General features: G+C 41.8%; 1 protein-coding gene across 1 annotated transcript in view; it reads right to left on the reverse strand.

Annotated features, from left to right (window-relative positions):
• LOC136441906 (complement receptor type 2-like) overlaps positions 1-15,813 on the reverse strand; it is a 31,117-nt gene extending 15,304 nt beyond the window's left edge. The window contains exons 1-10 of the mRNA XM_066438464.1: positions 15,456-15,813; positions 15,109-15,240; positions 12,804-13,019; positions 11,476-11,664; positions 9,713-9,886; positions 8,787-8,963; positions 8,204-8,386; positions 2,502-2,717; positions 1,902-2,201; positions 1,373-1,543 (exon numbers count right to left, since the gene is read on the reverse strand). Coding sequence (XP_066294561.1) covers positions 1,373-1,543; positions 1,902-2,201; positions 2,502-2,717; positions 8,204-8,386; positions 8,787-8,963; positions 9,713-9,886; positions 11,476-11,664; positions 12,804-13,019; positions 15,109-15,240; positions 15,456-15,528 — 1,831 coding nt within the window. The 5' untranslated portion in view covers positions 15,529-15,813. The remainder of the gene's footprint in view (positions 1-1,372; positions 1,544-1,901; positions 2,202-2,501; positions 2,718-8,203; positions 8,387-8,786; positions 8,964-9,712; positions 9,887-11,475; positions 11,665-12,803; positions 13,020-15,108; positions 15,241-15,455) is intronic.
• Between the last annotated feature and the right edge of the window lie 1,431 nt (positions 15,814-17,244).

Here is a 17,244-nt window from a genome sequence, read left to right on the forward strand (position 1 = left end):
ACCAGTATAGTATTATTATTATTTTAGTATGGCCTCTTCAATCGTTCAAATGAGGTCATTTGCATAATTGATATGTATCAACATTCCTCTCTTTCTCAGTGATAGATGCCACATTTTTGAAAGTGTTTTCATGGAACACAGCAGATTTTACATCATTTATGCAAATTATCTCCTGCATAATCAGCACCTTACAGATGAAACCAGAGTTCTGTTTTTCAATCGCCCAACTAGGCATGCCAGCTGTTGACCTATTGACCTAGAACCCAGGACCCCAGCCGTGAACCATTACAGTGAAATATGAATACTTAAGTATATGATGCAGCAGTGCCAGAAGTTTTCCTCTGTGCATCTCATTATGTTAATCATCACCAAAGGTACCTGCATACCCAAAACCTTACTTGGGTTATCCTCCTCTATAATTACAAGCAAAAAGGTCCACTGCAGTTCTAAGCAAGCCGTTAGGGGGCTCAAACTTACGTCACTTACTTCCTGCCCCAAGAGCTATCCACCACTCAAAATTCATAACCATGGTATTTGCACAATTGACCACAAACTTTCAGTGGATTAATAAACTTTCCTCCTTTATTGTTCAAATTATCTCCTGATTTGCAAAATTAGTATTTAACTATATAAAGCATCACCCAAGCTTTCTACATGCCAAAAATCATGACCATTCCCCTCAAAACGACTATGGGCCTAAATTTACACCACTTACTCCCTGTTTCAAAATCTATCTAGTACTAAATAATCATGAAACCGGGGCCTCCAGAAAATTTGATCTCAAACTTTACAGCTCCGCTGCAGTACTTAAGGTACCCGCTAGGAGGCCCATTATTGCAAGAAAACGCCAGGTAAACCATTTTCGAACTTTACCTACCTTCCCACAACCGCTACTCACCTACCGAAAATCATGAACATCTATTCACAGTTTCCCGAGTTATGCTCTTCACATTCATACCGACCCACCCTACAGCTGACCTAGCTGAACTTAACGATCTCGGCGAAGGTAAAAACGACACAGTTCAACATCGCCAAACTCCGTCTACTTATCGGGAATATCTTCGACTTCTCTCTATAAAATGTCATTTTCATAGACGGTACGAATCACATGTTACTTATCTTTGGACCTTGCAGCGAGTTCGCTCCGACGGTCCTGCCACTTTCACGGCCACTCCCGTGGGAAAACAACGTAGTCAGACGGAGTCTCTGTCTTATTAACGGGCGGTAAAATCAGTCCTGAAGGTTGCCGTAATGAATGCCTCACTGAATTTTGAGTCAGCAGAGTCTCAGAAGACTCCACATGCCCACATATGGTCAACCAGACGGGCCGGACTGGCCAATGCTGGAAAAATGATTATCGGTTAGTTCTCACCTTTACTACAGGTAGGAGGCCGAGCTGACCAGACTCCATATTGACAGGCTATGCTGGTAGGTCCTGTGAGGCTGTATCCTTCGTCGCAGGAAAGAGAAACAACGTCACCATTCCGACGACCTTGTCCACTCAATCTGACATGCTCTTGCACATCTAGCATGGGGCAGGTCACTGGAAAATACCAGTTTATAGTGGGTCACATAAACAGATTTGAACTGAGATGATACACCAGAGCCGGACTTTCATTACATTCGAAATGGACGGAACGCATATGTTTGACCTGATACACTTCAACAGTACATTGAATTTGTAACAGGAACTATCGCTGAAATTGCACGAGGTTAGGGCTCAGCCGATCTGTGATATATGTACCGATAAATAACTGCTAACTGTTACTAGAAATGTTCTTGGAAACATGTGAATTCGCCCGTAGATATTCACATCAAAGACGAAAAAGAGTCAACGTAACGTTACATGTAGTCGCCTCAAACTCAGTACAAACCGCTCGTTGTCCTAATCATGGACTCACCTTGGACCGTGACATAGATCGCGTTACTGGATCCATCGAATGTCTCACAGATGTACAACCCTGTGTCGCCAGCTTGTAGGTTTGTCATAAAAAGTCGCTGCCATAATAACGTCTGCCCGACAAGCCTCTGCGAATGGCGGATAGTCGGACTGCCGGCCTTCTTCCACCGCGGATCGTAGTAGCTAGGTAAGGTGTTTAAGCAGTCCAACTGGAGATCTTGACCTTGTTGAGCCACGACGACCTGGCTAATGGCTACTGTTGGCCATACCTTTACTGGGTGCACGTGGCTGTACGGAAACTCTGGAATACAAAGAGTGGAATTTCGTCCATATCGTCTTAGGAAGCAAAGGCATAGTTTGGCGTGATCCAACGTTAAAGACCGGGACTGCGAATTCTGCGTTTCAGAATTTTGCCACGAACGTTCAGGCCATCCAAGACCCCTACAAAACCACAAAATATTCTATACGGTACGATTATACGGCTTGAACATAAACGGAACTGAACTAGAGACTTAGAACTTCAGAATTAAAAACATTATGCCATATTACGTGTAGTGTAAAGTGTATGAGTGCTTCTGCTACGAGATATCCAAAACCTCACCGTTTGAACAAAGTGAGTTCTGGTTGATATTACACGCTGTTGTAACGCACACTGGGAGTCTAGTCTGCCATACTCCATTCAGACATCGGACCTTGTCCGGGCCCTCCATCCGATAGTTCTTCTTACAGATGTACGTGACTGGAGCCAGGTGAACAGCCCTTTCTGGCAATTCTCTGTCGGCATTGGCTACCACTGGCGGCCAGCCTTCACAAGATTCTACGTAGGAGGTAAAGTAGATTTAATGTTGTCAACTCATCGGCCTTGCCAGGCCCAATGTAGCTTACATAAAGTTACAGACTAGCAATCCCTGCTCAACTATAGCATTTACATTTACATTGCAAATATGTACATGTAACGTTGCATACGCTGCTCTGACGAAGCGAAATAATAACCTTTACTCATATATCAATAGGTCCTATTCTCTTACTCCCATGAATAGGGCAGCGAAACAGAAAACGGAAACTTATTTTAAAGGCAGTCTTTCGTTAATGCTAACGCTGGGTTAGATTTCATGGGTTGGGGGGAGCAAAAAGATCTTTTAAAGTCATTTTTTTAAAAGAGGCCTTCGTCCAGAAAATTTTAAAAATAGAACATTTTTCTCATTATATCCCATACCAACATACTGATAGACCTGCATAACGTGGCACACAGAAGGGTACCGCTAAGATAGTCTTTAGGACACAATCCTCCGTTAAGTAATTATGGTGTTAGCAGCGTGGCTTAAGTTTTCATACCCTCTTTAACTACCGACATGCCAAATTTAAGACCAATCCATCAAGAGGATATTAATTTGTAGGTGCGAACACACTTGACAAAAACAAGTTGTTCGAAGTATGAAAGTGTCATCTTACTTAGCAAAGAAGGCTATTGTATCATTTGCTCATGAATGATTTAAACGAGGCCCTGATTTTCATGATTTATACATAATAATGTTCAAGTTTACTTGACTTCCAAATGCTGAAAGAATGAAATTCCCATCTTCCACTTCGGAATCATAGACTTTCTTATCAATTATGCAAATTAAGTCTTCATTTGCATCATTGATATCTTTCGATACTCCTCTCTATCTCAGTTACAGGCAGTATGGGAAGCCGGAGAAAACCCAATTACCGCAGATCTGCAAAAGCAAAGGACAAAAATGACCTGTTCTACAATTCCATGTTTTCTGAAATATTACGTTACAATGTTTTTTTTCAAATTCCTACGGTGTAAAAAAAAGGCATCATCTCGCACACACTAGCAGACGACATGCCAAATTACATACCAATGCAGAAAAGCGACCGTGAGTTACTGCTGCGAACGTACGGACAAAACTAATTACAGTGCTCTTTCAGGAGGTGACCCTCCTTTCCAGAGGTTAAAAGATCATGTTGTTTCATATCCCCGGATTATATATGTTAAGAATGCATAAATGCAGACGTACTGCCCAAACAAAACTAGGAGGGGTCGGTCAGTTGAGATTGGTCGTTACCACTTTAACAAGAGTTCGGAGACATCATATCTCCATGAACTATTATGATTATGTAAATGGCTCTACATTTACATAATCTATGCTTGATCATGTACGCCATTAACTAACTTGCACATGTCGTAATATTGATCGTTCAATCATCTACCACTTGAATTAGGACGCTTTGCATTAATTGTTCAAATCATGAATTGATTTGCATAATTACCTTCGCCGAGAAGGTTATGCAGAGGGTAGCGTTTGTCTGTTTGTCTGTTTGTAGTGGCACAGGATAACTCGAGAATGCCTTGATGGATTGTCTTGGTATTTGGTATGTTGGTAGGTTTTGATGAGACCTAAAAACGATGAGATTTTGGGCCCCCTAGCGGCTTCTTACGGTACTGCAGCTGAACTTCCTGTTTTGATATCTCGTGTTCTGGACATGCTATGGAACTTATTTTTGAGTGGTAGATAGATCTTTGGACAAAGAGTAAGTGGTGTGGGTTTGGGCCCCCTAGCGGCTTTTTTGGAACTGCAGGAGCAGGTTTTGCGTCTGACTTTGAAAGGGAATAACTCAAGAAGGGCTTGATGGATGGTAATGATTTTTTGTAGGTAGCTAGCTTGAGTGATGATGTACATGATTAGACACTTCTTATGCAAATCTGTATCTAATTTGCATAATTAATGAGGAAAGTTTATACAGCCGCCAAATTCCATGATAGGACTCTGAAACATGTGACATATGTAACTGAGGAAGAGAGAAATATTAATTGATATGAACTATGCAAATGAAGACCTCATTTGCATAATTAATGAGAAAATACTATAAAATGATGGCCTTGATGGATGGTCATGATTTTTGGTATGTGGATAGCTTGTGTGATGCTTAGTATGATTGGACGATAATCATGCAAATCAGATCCTAATTTGCATAATTAATGAGGCAACTTTAAAAATCCGCTTTGTTCCATGATATGACAATTCAAATTGTAACTGAGGAAGAGAGGACTGTTGATAGATAGAAAATATGCAAACGTGGGCCTAATTTGCATACTTAATGAGTGACTTCTATTTTTCCACACTGGCAAAAGACGGCAATTTCATACATTTAATCCTTTTTTGTGTCATCGGGACGTTATGTGAATGTGAACATCGTTGAATCAAATTATGCTAATAAGGGCCTCCTTTGCATAATTGATGATAAATTTGTTAAGCTCATACTTTGGACATGTTATATTTTAAGACAATCAACTGGTATGATTTATGATTGATGAGAAACACTCCTAATACGTCAGTCATAAAGGTTAAAATCATTTGGCGAAGGTATGAGGTCGTGGAACTCTAGTTGGTATCTGTTAATGTTATAACTATTCCTTTGTTCAGATATTGTCCATGACAAAAACGACCATACAATTACAGAGCAAGTTGCTAGGTGGCCAAAACCTACACCACTTCTTACTTACACCGCGAAAAAAACATAGCACGCTCAGGTTAAAAACATGAAAGGTCACATACAAGGGTCATAAACTCGACCTTGACCTTTGTCTTCCCATCACCTACCCACATACCAAATATCACCATAATCCACACAGAGGTTCTTGAGTTTTGCTGACTACAAAAATCCGGAAACCCACACACACAGACACACAGACACGCACACTGGTCTGTGGGTAGGTATGGGGAAGACGAAGGTAAAAGTCGATTTTGAGACACCCCCCCCCCCCCCCCCCGTGTCCGACCTTGCAATTGGTAGTGAAAGCAGAACTTCCGGTTTTTGTATCTGTTGACCTGGATAAGCTATGGTCTTTTGATTGTTTTGGTGCCAGATAGCTTTTGATAAAACAAGAGTTCCACGACCTCATATCTCCAAGAACAATTCTATTCATGCAAATTACTGACACATTTGCATAATACATGCTTGGTCATAAACACCTTTATCTAACACAAGTCAAGTCAAGTCAAAGTTTATTGCACAACGATTGTAACAGGTACAATGTAAGGCAAAAATAAAATACTACTGGCTACTTATATCTTATTTTATTTTATTTTATTTCTGTATTCTTTTACTAGGGTAGCTCCCTCAGTGGCTTCGCACTGATTTTCAGGGAGGCCCTAGATACACATATACAAACATACAAACAATACACTGATATATACATAACATTTGTGCGTCATAACAAAATCATATCCGTACTCATAGTCCATATCGTGCCAGGTCGTAAGGATTGAAGGTCAGAGGTCACACAATTCTTTTGCACAGAGTTTTGAAAGATTGTGTGGATGAAGTGTTTTTGACATATACCGGTAATGTATTCCAATTTTCTGCCCCCCTGTATGCAAATGTCCGTTTCCCCGATTCCAATTTAACCTTTGGCAGACGTAAGGTGAGATTTGAACTGTGACGTGTTGTGTAAGTGTGAGACTCAGACGTTCTGCTAAAGGAGCTTAGGTACTCTGGTAGCAGATTATGCAATGACTTGTGCACGGTTTGCAACAGGTGCATCCTACGACGCGAAGCTAGGTCTTTCCAACCAAGAGCGGAAATGTGTTCGCCGTCGACATGAGATCTAAATGACAGTCCAAGTATCAATCTTACAACACGATTTTGGTACTTTTGTAGCTTATCGGACAAAACTTTCCCACAATTTCCCCACACCACATCACAATAATCAAGTTTTGGCAGAATTAAACAGTTGTACAACATGGCCAGTGTATTTTGTGGCAAAATGGCGACAAGACGTCGGAGAACACCCATCCTTGCAGAGACGGCATTGGTCATTTTCTCCACGTGAAATTGCCATGTCAAGCATGCGTCTAGCCAGACACCCAGATACTTGAAAGAAGGTACAACTTCAATGTAGATTCCAGATAGATATGTAGTTAGTTGTTCCTTTCCTAGTTGCAGCCTTTTAGAAGTGCCAAAGAGCATCGCTTTGCACTTACTGGTGTTCAGCGTGAGTCTGAAACTACTAAAAGCTGTTGCAATATTGACAGTCCTATAATTTTCCAGTTAGATGAATTATGGTGTTTTTGCATCAATTATGCAAAGTAGGAATTAATTTGCATAATTGGTATCTGTTGATGCTCCACTTTCCATAAACTACATATATTACATGTATTTGAGTCTGATAATGGAAGACACTGCAAATATAGATTTTCCTCATTAGCTATGCAAATCAAGTCACAATTAGCATAATTTGCACTTCATTATGTATATCTCTGTCTAAGCTACCTGCAAACTAAGTATCAAATTGACAGTCCTATAATTTTCCAATTAGATGAGATATTGTGTTTTGCATTGATTATGCAAATTAGGAATTTATGTGTATAATTGGTATCTGTTGATGATCCACTTTCCATAAGCTACATACGTTACATGTATTTGAGTCTGATAATGGCAAACAATGCAAATATAGATTTTCCTCATTAGCTATGCAAATTAAGTCCGAATTATCATAATTTGCAATTCATTGTGTATATCTCTATCTAAGTTACCTGCAAACAAAATATCATGGAAATCCGTTGTTCCTTTGTTCAGTTATTCTCCTTAGAAGATTTTCACAAAAGCGCCCCTGCAGTTCCAGAGGAAGCTGCTAGGGGGCCCAAACCTACAACACTTCTTTATTACATCACAAGCTATCTGCCACCCAAAAATCAAGACCACAGCACGTCCAGGTCAAAAGATACAAAAATTGAAGTTCTGCTGCAGTACCAAGATCACGTACCAGGGGGCCCAAAATCGACCTTGAATTTCGGCTTCACTACACCCGCCCACATACCAAATATCATCGTAATCCATCAAGAGGCTCTTGAGTTATGCTGACTGGAGAAGTGCGGAAACACAAACAGACAAACAAACAGACAGACAGACAAACAGACACACCCAAAACAATATCTCCACTTTTCATGGAGATAATGAAGAAGTGGTGTAGGTTAGGGTCTCCTAGTAGTAATACAGTAGCTTGTTCTGGAACGGATTTCCAGCATATTTGGTATGCAGGTAGCTTAGACAGATATGTACACAATGCGGTACAAATTATACAAATTGGTTAAGTTAGTTAAAAGTGTACATACCTAATTATAGATTATGTAAATGTGTACGTCATTTGCACAATCAGAATAACTCATGGAGATATGAGCTCTCCAAACTCTTGTTATTCAGAGTTTTGAAGGTGGTTAGATTGTTGTGAGATCTTAACAACCAATTTGCATATTCTTCATCCTTATACCTCTGGCCATGGCTAACGGAACCTACTGTGACATTCTGGGTACTCTCCATCCCAGACACCCTCCAGAGTACAGGTCCTTGTCGGGGAACCAAAAAGCTCATATCCCTCCTGGCAGCTGTAGGAGACGGTAGTGTTGTACCCTGTTCCGCCCGTTCTGTCCATTCTGCGGATACTGTTGGCGGGGATTCCTGGGTCCCCGCAGTCAACAGCTGTAGGAAAACACGAATGTCAGTAACCTGGCACCTGAACGTCACTGAGCCATGTTAGTAACTAACTGAAGCGCTCACATTGAAGTGTCCTACATCACCTGATTGTGAGTTCCTGTTTTCTCATGTTACGATTCCAAGTACCCTGTGAGCTGGACCTGTTCCAAAGTCTAATCTTTGATAACTACCAACCGAAACTTAGGACCACCATACAAGACAAAACTGCATTCTTGGTCATGTTGACAATTATAGACGCCATCTTTTCTCACCTTTGCTGCGATCAACTGCGATCCAGCGCAAAGGTTGAATATGGCAGTACTACAGCAGTAATTGAAACCTAACAACAGTGCACTATCCATTGATGATGCACCCGATGTTACACCTCTCCCCGGAATAAACACACCTTTACACCTGGGTTGGTGTCCGCTCCACCGCCCATCGCTGCCACAGGTGCTCTGCTCTGAACCGTCCACCAGCGCGAAGCCTTCCTCACAGAAGAACTGTACGGCGTGGCTGTAGGTGAAATCGCTTCCCAGCCAATGGCCGTTAGGTATAGTCGTCGGCCGCCCGCAGTCTACAGCTTTAAGGAGTAAACACAGATTTAGTACAGATTGTCTTTAATGAACAGTCAAGATCATCACATCACACGGGATACTCTGTCAATACCAGGTATCAAATGGTCACAAAGTTGTCCTTGTTTTTGTGGCGTTTTTAAATCTTTTATTGGTTTTTCAAATAGAAATAAATGCCATGAGCGAACCATCCAGCGAGAAATGATATTGTACAAGATGTGATGATTATGTATAGTGATAAGTACTTACGTCTGAACGTCTGTGACGTCCGTAACGGTTATGTCCAGTGTTTTGTCAGTCAGTCATAGTTACAGACAAAAAAGTTTGAACAAACTGTCCCATCTGATACAAGATCAAAGACAATCTGAGAGAAACAGCTACATACAGACTTAAGAGACATTTTGTACGTCTGGACATAGAGGATTCACGCGTATTGCGACTTGCAGGGAAAACTATTTTTGAACAGCAAGGAATCCAGGGAGAGGATTATTTTCAAGTCGCTCAGAAATCAGGTCGCGTAAATCCCCAATGGCCTCTCTTTTATTAACAGCGTTGTCACTACCCTGAAGGCACAACACAACACAAAACAACACAACACAATGCAAAACAACACAACACAAAACAACACAACACAACACAAAACAACACAACACAAGAAAACAATCTGTAATCTAAGTATATAGAAAAAAGCCACACTTTGACGAATTACTGGGAGCTACAGACCAGCACTCCATCAGAAGACCATCAGAACGCCTACCCTGACACTGCGGGGGTGCCCCGCTCCATGTCCCGGCCGCCTGACATATGCGACGCGCTGTCCCCACCAGAAAGTAGCCTTTATCACACGTGTGGAGAACCTCAGCTCCATATCGGAAGTCCAAGCCGTGTATCTGCCCATGCAGCGGTGCTGAGAGACTTCCACACAACACACCTGGGGAAAAACACGAACAGTATGTCATCCAACAGAAGTCGTCCTTTAAAAGTAAATTAAAGTATATTGTCTAGTACTTTCTTTCTCTTTCGATATCGAGACACGATGTCGACACAAATCACACAAGGAATCCACGTACTAATTCTAAGCTCAGCACATCATAGACTTGAAAATTAGAGGACTCATTCTTTTATAATTTGCAGAAGCAACCACATTCTTAGTTTATACTGACCAGTCAAATCTTTATACGCAGACGTACAGCCTTTGCTCATTACCTCCGTCAAGAAGGTTATGTTTTCAGTTGAGCCATGTAGAGCGGCTGTTTTGGGTGTGTATATTGGATAACAGCATAACTCGACAAGCTAAGGATGGATCTTCATGGTATTTGTCAGGTGAGGAACAGTTGTGGAGAGGAAGGTCAAGTTTGAAAATGGTGTACCTAGTGTTCAACGGTACTACATTGTACAACAGACTGTATATTTATATTTTTTTTCATTTGTTTGTGAGATGCTGTGGATGGTTCTGCATGATGTTTGGTAAATATGAATGGGTCAGAAAAACGAGGATTTAGTTACGGTTCTGCAGCGGGGCTAGGCTTGAGGTCAAATGTCCTTCAAGTACCATGTTCATGATCTTTAGTAGGGAATAGGTATTGGGGCAGTAATGTAAGTTTGGGTCCCCTAACGGCTTGTTTTGAACTACATTGGGCCTATTTGTATGAAACTTTGGAGGAGGATAACTCACGCAGGGGTTGGTGGATTTTCATTGTTTTTGGTAAGTAGGTATCTTAGATAATAATTAACACAATGAAATGTATAGTATGCAAATCAGGGTCCCATTTAAATGATTGATATTGGTGTTGGCTTGGGCAAGTTGGGTTTTCTAAACCACGGGCCAATTTTGTTTGAGACTTTGAAAGAGAATAACTCAAAAAGGGGTTCCCGTATCGTCCGACTTTTTAGTATGTAGACAATTTAATTGATGCATGGCATAATCACATGTCGATCATGCAAATCAGGATCTAATTTGCATCATCAATGAGGAGATCTTATAAATCCACTGCGTCCCATGATAGGACTATTTAGAGATGAGATGAACATTTAGAGATGAGATGAACATCGGTAGATAGAAATAATGCTTCGTGACCTAATTTGCATCATCAATGACAGAATGTTATGATTCGATATTGGTAAATGACGGGAATTTCATATTCACGGCATCTGGAAATTAAGGGAAGGTGAACATCGTTAAACATGAAATATACAATTCATGGCCTCATTTGCATAACTTAAGAACATGCTGAAATAGCTTTCTTTCAGACAACTTCTGCTATTTGGGTAGAGAAGATGATCAACTAGTATGAATGAGGACCTTATTTGCATGATAAATGGGAAACATCCATAATACATCAGTCAGAAAGTTTAACATCATTTAGCAAAGGTATGAGGTCGCGGAACTCTTTTGATTTCATTATTCAATCATTATTGTCATGATGATGACTCCTGTACTGTGGCCGCCTTCTATCTTTAGACCACACGGATCCTGATATATCATTATATCATGTCAAAATGGTACTATATATGACTTACGTTTGCATGCCGTCGTGGGGGCACTCCATGCTCCATTGAGTTGACAGCTGACCGTTGTGACTTGTCCGAGATGATAATAACCCTCGTCGCAAACATAATGCGTGACACTTCCCACAGTGAAATTCTCGGCGTGATGCTGCGCGTGTGCTAAGGTTGGCACAGGCCCACAAACGCCATACCAGTCGCCATCTACAACATGGACATGTAGGAAGTCACGACGTAGAACAGAAGTATAGCTCTTATTCTCACCAAGATCTCCAGTACGTGGATGAACAGACTAGCTGTTACAGTAATTACCTTCATGACAAATGGAGGAAATGTTTATGCTGTGTCCGTGTGTCTGTTTGTGTTTCCGGATATTTGTCAGCATAACTAAGAGCCTCTTTGTGGATTGTCTTAATATTTGGTACGTGGGTAGGTCTTAAGAAGGCTAAGGTCATGGTTGATTATAGTACTGCTGCAGAACGTTAGGGTTGTGTATCTTTTGCCCTGGATATGCTATGGTCTTTATTTTTGACTACCGTAGCAGATGTCAGGAGAACGTAGTGTAGGTTTGGGCCTCTTATAGGATTGCTCTGGGTACGCAGGGGTGTTTTTGTTAAAATCTTAAGGATAACTGAAGAAAGGAACGACGGATTTTTCATTTGGGGATACATTTAGATGAAACAGAGATGACATAACTTGATGCTTGTATGCAAATTTGGACTTCATTTGCATACTTATTGAGAGAATTCAATGATTCCATGATAGTACTTATGAATATACATATAACCGATTCAATTTATTACAGGTAGAACATTAACAGACTGACTAGTCAGGAGCCTAATTTGAATGTCTAAAATACGAAAGTCCCATAATTCCTGTGGTGAATGATACTCGTCACATGTGTAAGTTATTCAAAGGTGTATAAATCATGTAATGTGGAGACCATTTGTATAACTCATGATGAAATGTAAACATGGAATTCTGCCAAAGGAGAGGACTTTCACCTGTGCAATGTATCTAATTTTGGTAGAGAAGATCATCATTCATCGATTATCCTAATAGCAACCTTATTTGCATAATCAGTGCGTAAAGACAAAACAAGAAGTTGACAAGAGCTCTGGACATTTCATGGAGGTTTGAGGTCTCTGAACTGTTTTTCAATACTAGTAGTTAATCTGGATACATCAAGTTCAACGGGAAGTTATGATAGACATCAAGTATTTTCCCCCATATGCCGTCATTGTGTGAATCGAATGTAGCTACATGTACATTCAGTGGTTGATTGGCCAGTATTTTCTGATTTGAAAAAAAAAAAAGGAACAAAGATCAGAGATCAAACTGACCGGAAACAGGTCCATGGCAGACTGGCTCGTCGCCGCTCCATTTCCCGCTGCCCATGCACACACGTATGCTCGCCCCGACCAACACGTAGTCTTCAATACAGCCATAGATAGCCTGAGCTCCCATCTGGTCCAGAGCATCAAACGGTGGGAATCGGACGGTCATGAGACGAACAAACCCGTGTTGAGGGAAAGCTGGTGGATAACAACGGGTTTCCCCTAATGAAAGGAAAGATGTTGTAATACTAGTGACGTTACTGCAAGTTCATTTATATTCGCTGGGACTGACATCTTGACTGATTGCCAACCCTCCAACGAACTAAAATGGCAAGCAAAAACAAGCTATTTGCAATAAAAAAGGCTAATTTATATTATCGTAACATTTCACGAAGGTCAAAGGTCACCGGATCTAACCACCCGGAAGTGACACTGGCGCGCGCACTTTTCTGAGAGATATTTCTCAACAATCTTTCATCCCCTGCGTAAACTTTTTACATTGTCACAACCTCCGTATTATAAACTACAAGTGTGGTAAGTTTGAAGGTCCAGAGATTTGCCATTTTCACACTGTGCGTAAAAGTGCATCGTCCGTCCCGTGCGCACATACTGTATGCGAGTGGCGAGTGGATACGGCATACTTAATACACAGACTGGAGGTCACTCTGTACATGTTCGCAGCTAAAACTCACAATTCCCGTTGCCGCATTGGTATGTAACTTGGTATATCGTTTGCTAGGTTGCGTGTGGTGATGCACGTTGTCTATTTTTCAATGTAACAGTGACTATACGATCACAGCAAGTAAGGAAGATTTCTACCCCGTATCTGCCTGAAGTATTCCAGTCATGCATAACGGATTATAACATGGTCCCTATGGCAGGGCAGTGGGACATAGCATTAATTATAGGGGTGCAATTACGATATTGGATTGACGTTTAAAGTAGTTATGGTGTAACAAAGCTATTGTGCATCACCACGCCGAACCAGGCAAACGATATGCCAAGTTACACACCAATGCGACAACGGGATCGTGAGTTATAGCTGCGAACGCGCAAACAAATGCATTCCCAATACTCCCAGAAGGAGGTCATCCTCCTTCCCGGAGTAATAATCTATACTTCTACATTGTTGACATCACTGAGAGACCACAATAGTATTACAGTTAGCTTCCATACGGCTATTGGGGTTCTTCGGAGGACAGGGTAGTTAGCTTCCATACGGCTATTGGGGTTCTTCGGAGGACAGGGTAGTCGGCACATGTTCTAGTAAGTTACCTGGGCTGGGAATGAGTTATCGGAGAGTTGTCGGAGGCCCCGGGGGAGTCATGGGTAGGTTGGGAACTAGTTGGGAGTAGGTTAGCAGCGGTTATGGCGTGGTTGAGAGTCAAATATGTCGTGATTTTTTGTGCTTAGACAAGCTTATATATCTAGCACTCTCTTCAACCGAAGAGAGGAACAACAGCTGCTTTATAAAGACAATTAGAGGCAAGATAATTTCAGTAGTATTCTCCTCGCGGAAGACGATTACGCCGCCGCAAAAATGCGCCGGTCTCAACGCCACAGGTGTTCCTTTAGAACTAGAGAATAGATATAATATGTTTAGCGACAAGGGTAAAAAAAATATATAACAGAAAAAAAGGATAGTTGATTGTTTTGCCAGATTGGTTTCAATTAACATTTATCGGAAAACTCCAGAATTTGGTGAAGAGGCGTTAGCTGCGAACGTACGGACATGAACAACCACAATACCTCCTTCTCGGAGGTAGCGAAAGAATGTATATCTGAAGCATAAACTTTTCCCCTATGTGTGTGTGTGGGGGGGGGGGACTGCACCATCAAACAGGGCGTTTTCACCTGACGTCATAATGTGAGCTCTAAGGGACATTATCGGCAGTAATGCAACCGGCGTTTTCTCTATTTTAGGGGTTGGCAGTGGGTTTTACGAATCAACCCATGCTCCTGGTCACTGAAACCTGCTCCTAATTCAGCGATTTTCCAATAGCTCGTTAACAGGTTAACGTTACATGTAGCTCGCCGGGTTGGCGTAGTTCGCTAAAACAAAGGTACAAAGTCTGGCGTGCTTCGAGCTTCGTGTTGGCCTCGGGGGAAGCCTCTACGAGCGTTGGTAGTCAATATAAGATTTGTTCTAAATCCTTTGAAATTTGCTATTTTGTGTTCTTGAATACTGGCATGCATATTACCGGCTTCGGGTGTTGATGATGCAATGTTTAACAAGTTTAACCGATTACACGACTGTGAACTACCAGTTTGAGTGACGTCACAAGCTATGGTTGAAGAAGGAAGAACTTACCATAATTGACGCAGGTCAGACCACATTTGTGATCGCACAGACAACGGTACTCCACATCGCACTCCTCGTCCTTCACGCAGGGCCGCCCGCACGCCTCAGTCAGGCCATAGTAGGAGTCTCGTACACAAAGGTCTAATGGGGACAGTGGAGACTTCAGCAAGACAACAACTAAATGAACGATTCGTGACGTCATTTTGAGATCAAGAAGAGAGACTTCTCAGATCAGAGTAACCTCATGTAGACATCAGCGTTTAAAGCAAATACTCTTAGGCCGTATTTAGAATAAATGCGATGATTCTTTGACAATCCGATACAATTACATCATATATCTTCCTCACTGGACGTACCTGCAATGGTGGTGTGGTATGTGCCCATGCCGAGCAGCATTACCAGCACGGTAACAGTCAGAGGTACATCCATGGCACCGCCGGACTCGTCTGGGAAACTAAACCCGTGTAGAGTAGAAATACGTGAAGTCGGAAAATTGAAGCATGCTGAAAATTCACAACAATAGATAATAGTCTCGTCCCTATCACCTATCAGAGCCCGGCTTATCTATGTTCCTGTGCCGTTACCAACCGGGGTCGTTTTCCGTACGCGTACGTTATCCGGCTCCTGGAAGATCCTGGAACTACTTCGCCATCATCTCCTACGCGTTAACAATCCCACTTTAGTGTGCGCTGTTCAAAACTGAACTTTTCCATACATTCCAAGAAGTGCAGTTTTCTTGTTCTTTTTGTTTATTCAAATGATACCGTTGTAAAGCCTTGATCTTTCAAGGTCCAATCTTGTGTTTAGAATTCCAACGCCTTGCAGTTGGTTTGGGCGGCTTCCTGTCGAGCGATAGGAACTGTTTGTGCAACAATCGTGCATCGATGTGACCTACAAACCAGAGTGCAGCATTCCTCTGCATACTTAGCCTGGGTGCCAGACCACCGCGCTCCTGGAGCTAATCCCTCGGCCGGGGAAGCAACTCGCGCCGCCGCCACAGATAGCACACGGCCCACTAATTATCTCTCGCGCTAGCGCGATAGAAATCCGAGTTCGGCTGCCAAGCGCTCCCCGGTGCCAATTCTATCCCTACTACTAGTACTAGGTCTTCCCCGCCAAAAGGGCTTATCATCGCATCGCGCGAAAGGTCTGGTATCCAGGCTACTGCATACTTCAAGCTGTCAATTTATCTCCGTTTGTAAGGGACTTTCTGTAGATCTCCATAGGTAGGGGAGAGACAGCACACGTTATGGCAACATCTCTAGGTTCCTTTTTATACAGGTATATATTTATGTTATGTATTGATTTCTATTTTCATTTTTAGAATGAGAATTAAAAATCTTGAGAAAATTGCAGCAATAAGAGTTTATCTCATCATAATAACACACAGATTCCCAACTTTCCTCTGAAGGGAGAGCTTTAAATTTATCGATATTGCCTTGATTGATTGATTGAAATATTAGTAATTGTGATATAAGATAAAGGTAGGTGATCTGATATATCAGTTACAAGAAGACCTGCTGAGTAAGTATTGACCATAGAGTTTGTCATAATGTTGTATACAAATGAAGCCGATCTATTTGTTTTCTGCACGGCTTCATCCCGAGCAAAGTTATCACCAATAAAACAGGAGACAAGGCTTGGCTTGATGACCGGTTTGATGACCGGCTCAAAACTCAAAAGCAAGGGTATCTCTGGCAAGTTGCTGACCTGGATCTTGCCTATCTCCTAAATCGCTCCAAGGAAGTAGTCCTATCCGGCCAGTCATCAATTACCACACTTATCAAAGCTTCTGTTCCCCAAGGCTCCATCCTGGGGCCCCTGTTATTCTCAGTTTTCATTGTAGACCTTGGGGTGAATTGAACCCCTTATACCTGTATGCAGATGACTCTACTCTGCATTGTGTAATCAGAACAACCAATGACAGTAGCACTATTACTGCCAGCCTGAACAGAGACCTTGAAAGAATGGGAAATTGGGCGGACAAATAGAAAGTGATTTTTGAACCCACAAAATGTATGGCCATGACCATCTCTCGCAAGAGGTACTCAACTAGGACAGGCCTTTTCTTTGGCAACACCAAACTGACTGCGAAAGATGAGCTAGAAATACCACTACTAGGGGTAACAATTGACAGTAAGCTCA

Source organism: Branchiostoma lanceolatum, chromosome 9 (genome assembly GCF_035083965.1).
Source record: "Branchiostoma lanceolatum isolate klBraLanc5 chromosome 9, klBraLanc5.hap2, whole genome shotgun sequence".
NCBI classification, from domain to species: domain Eukaryota; kingdom Metazoa; phylum Chordata; class Leptocardii; order Amphioxiformes; family Branchiostomatidae; genus Branchiostoma; species Branchiostoma lanceolatum.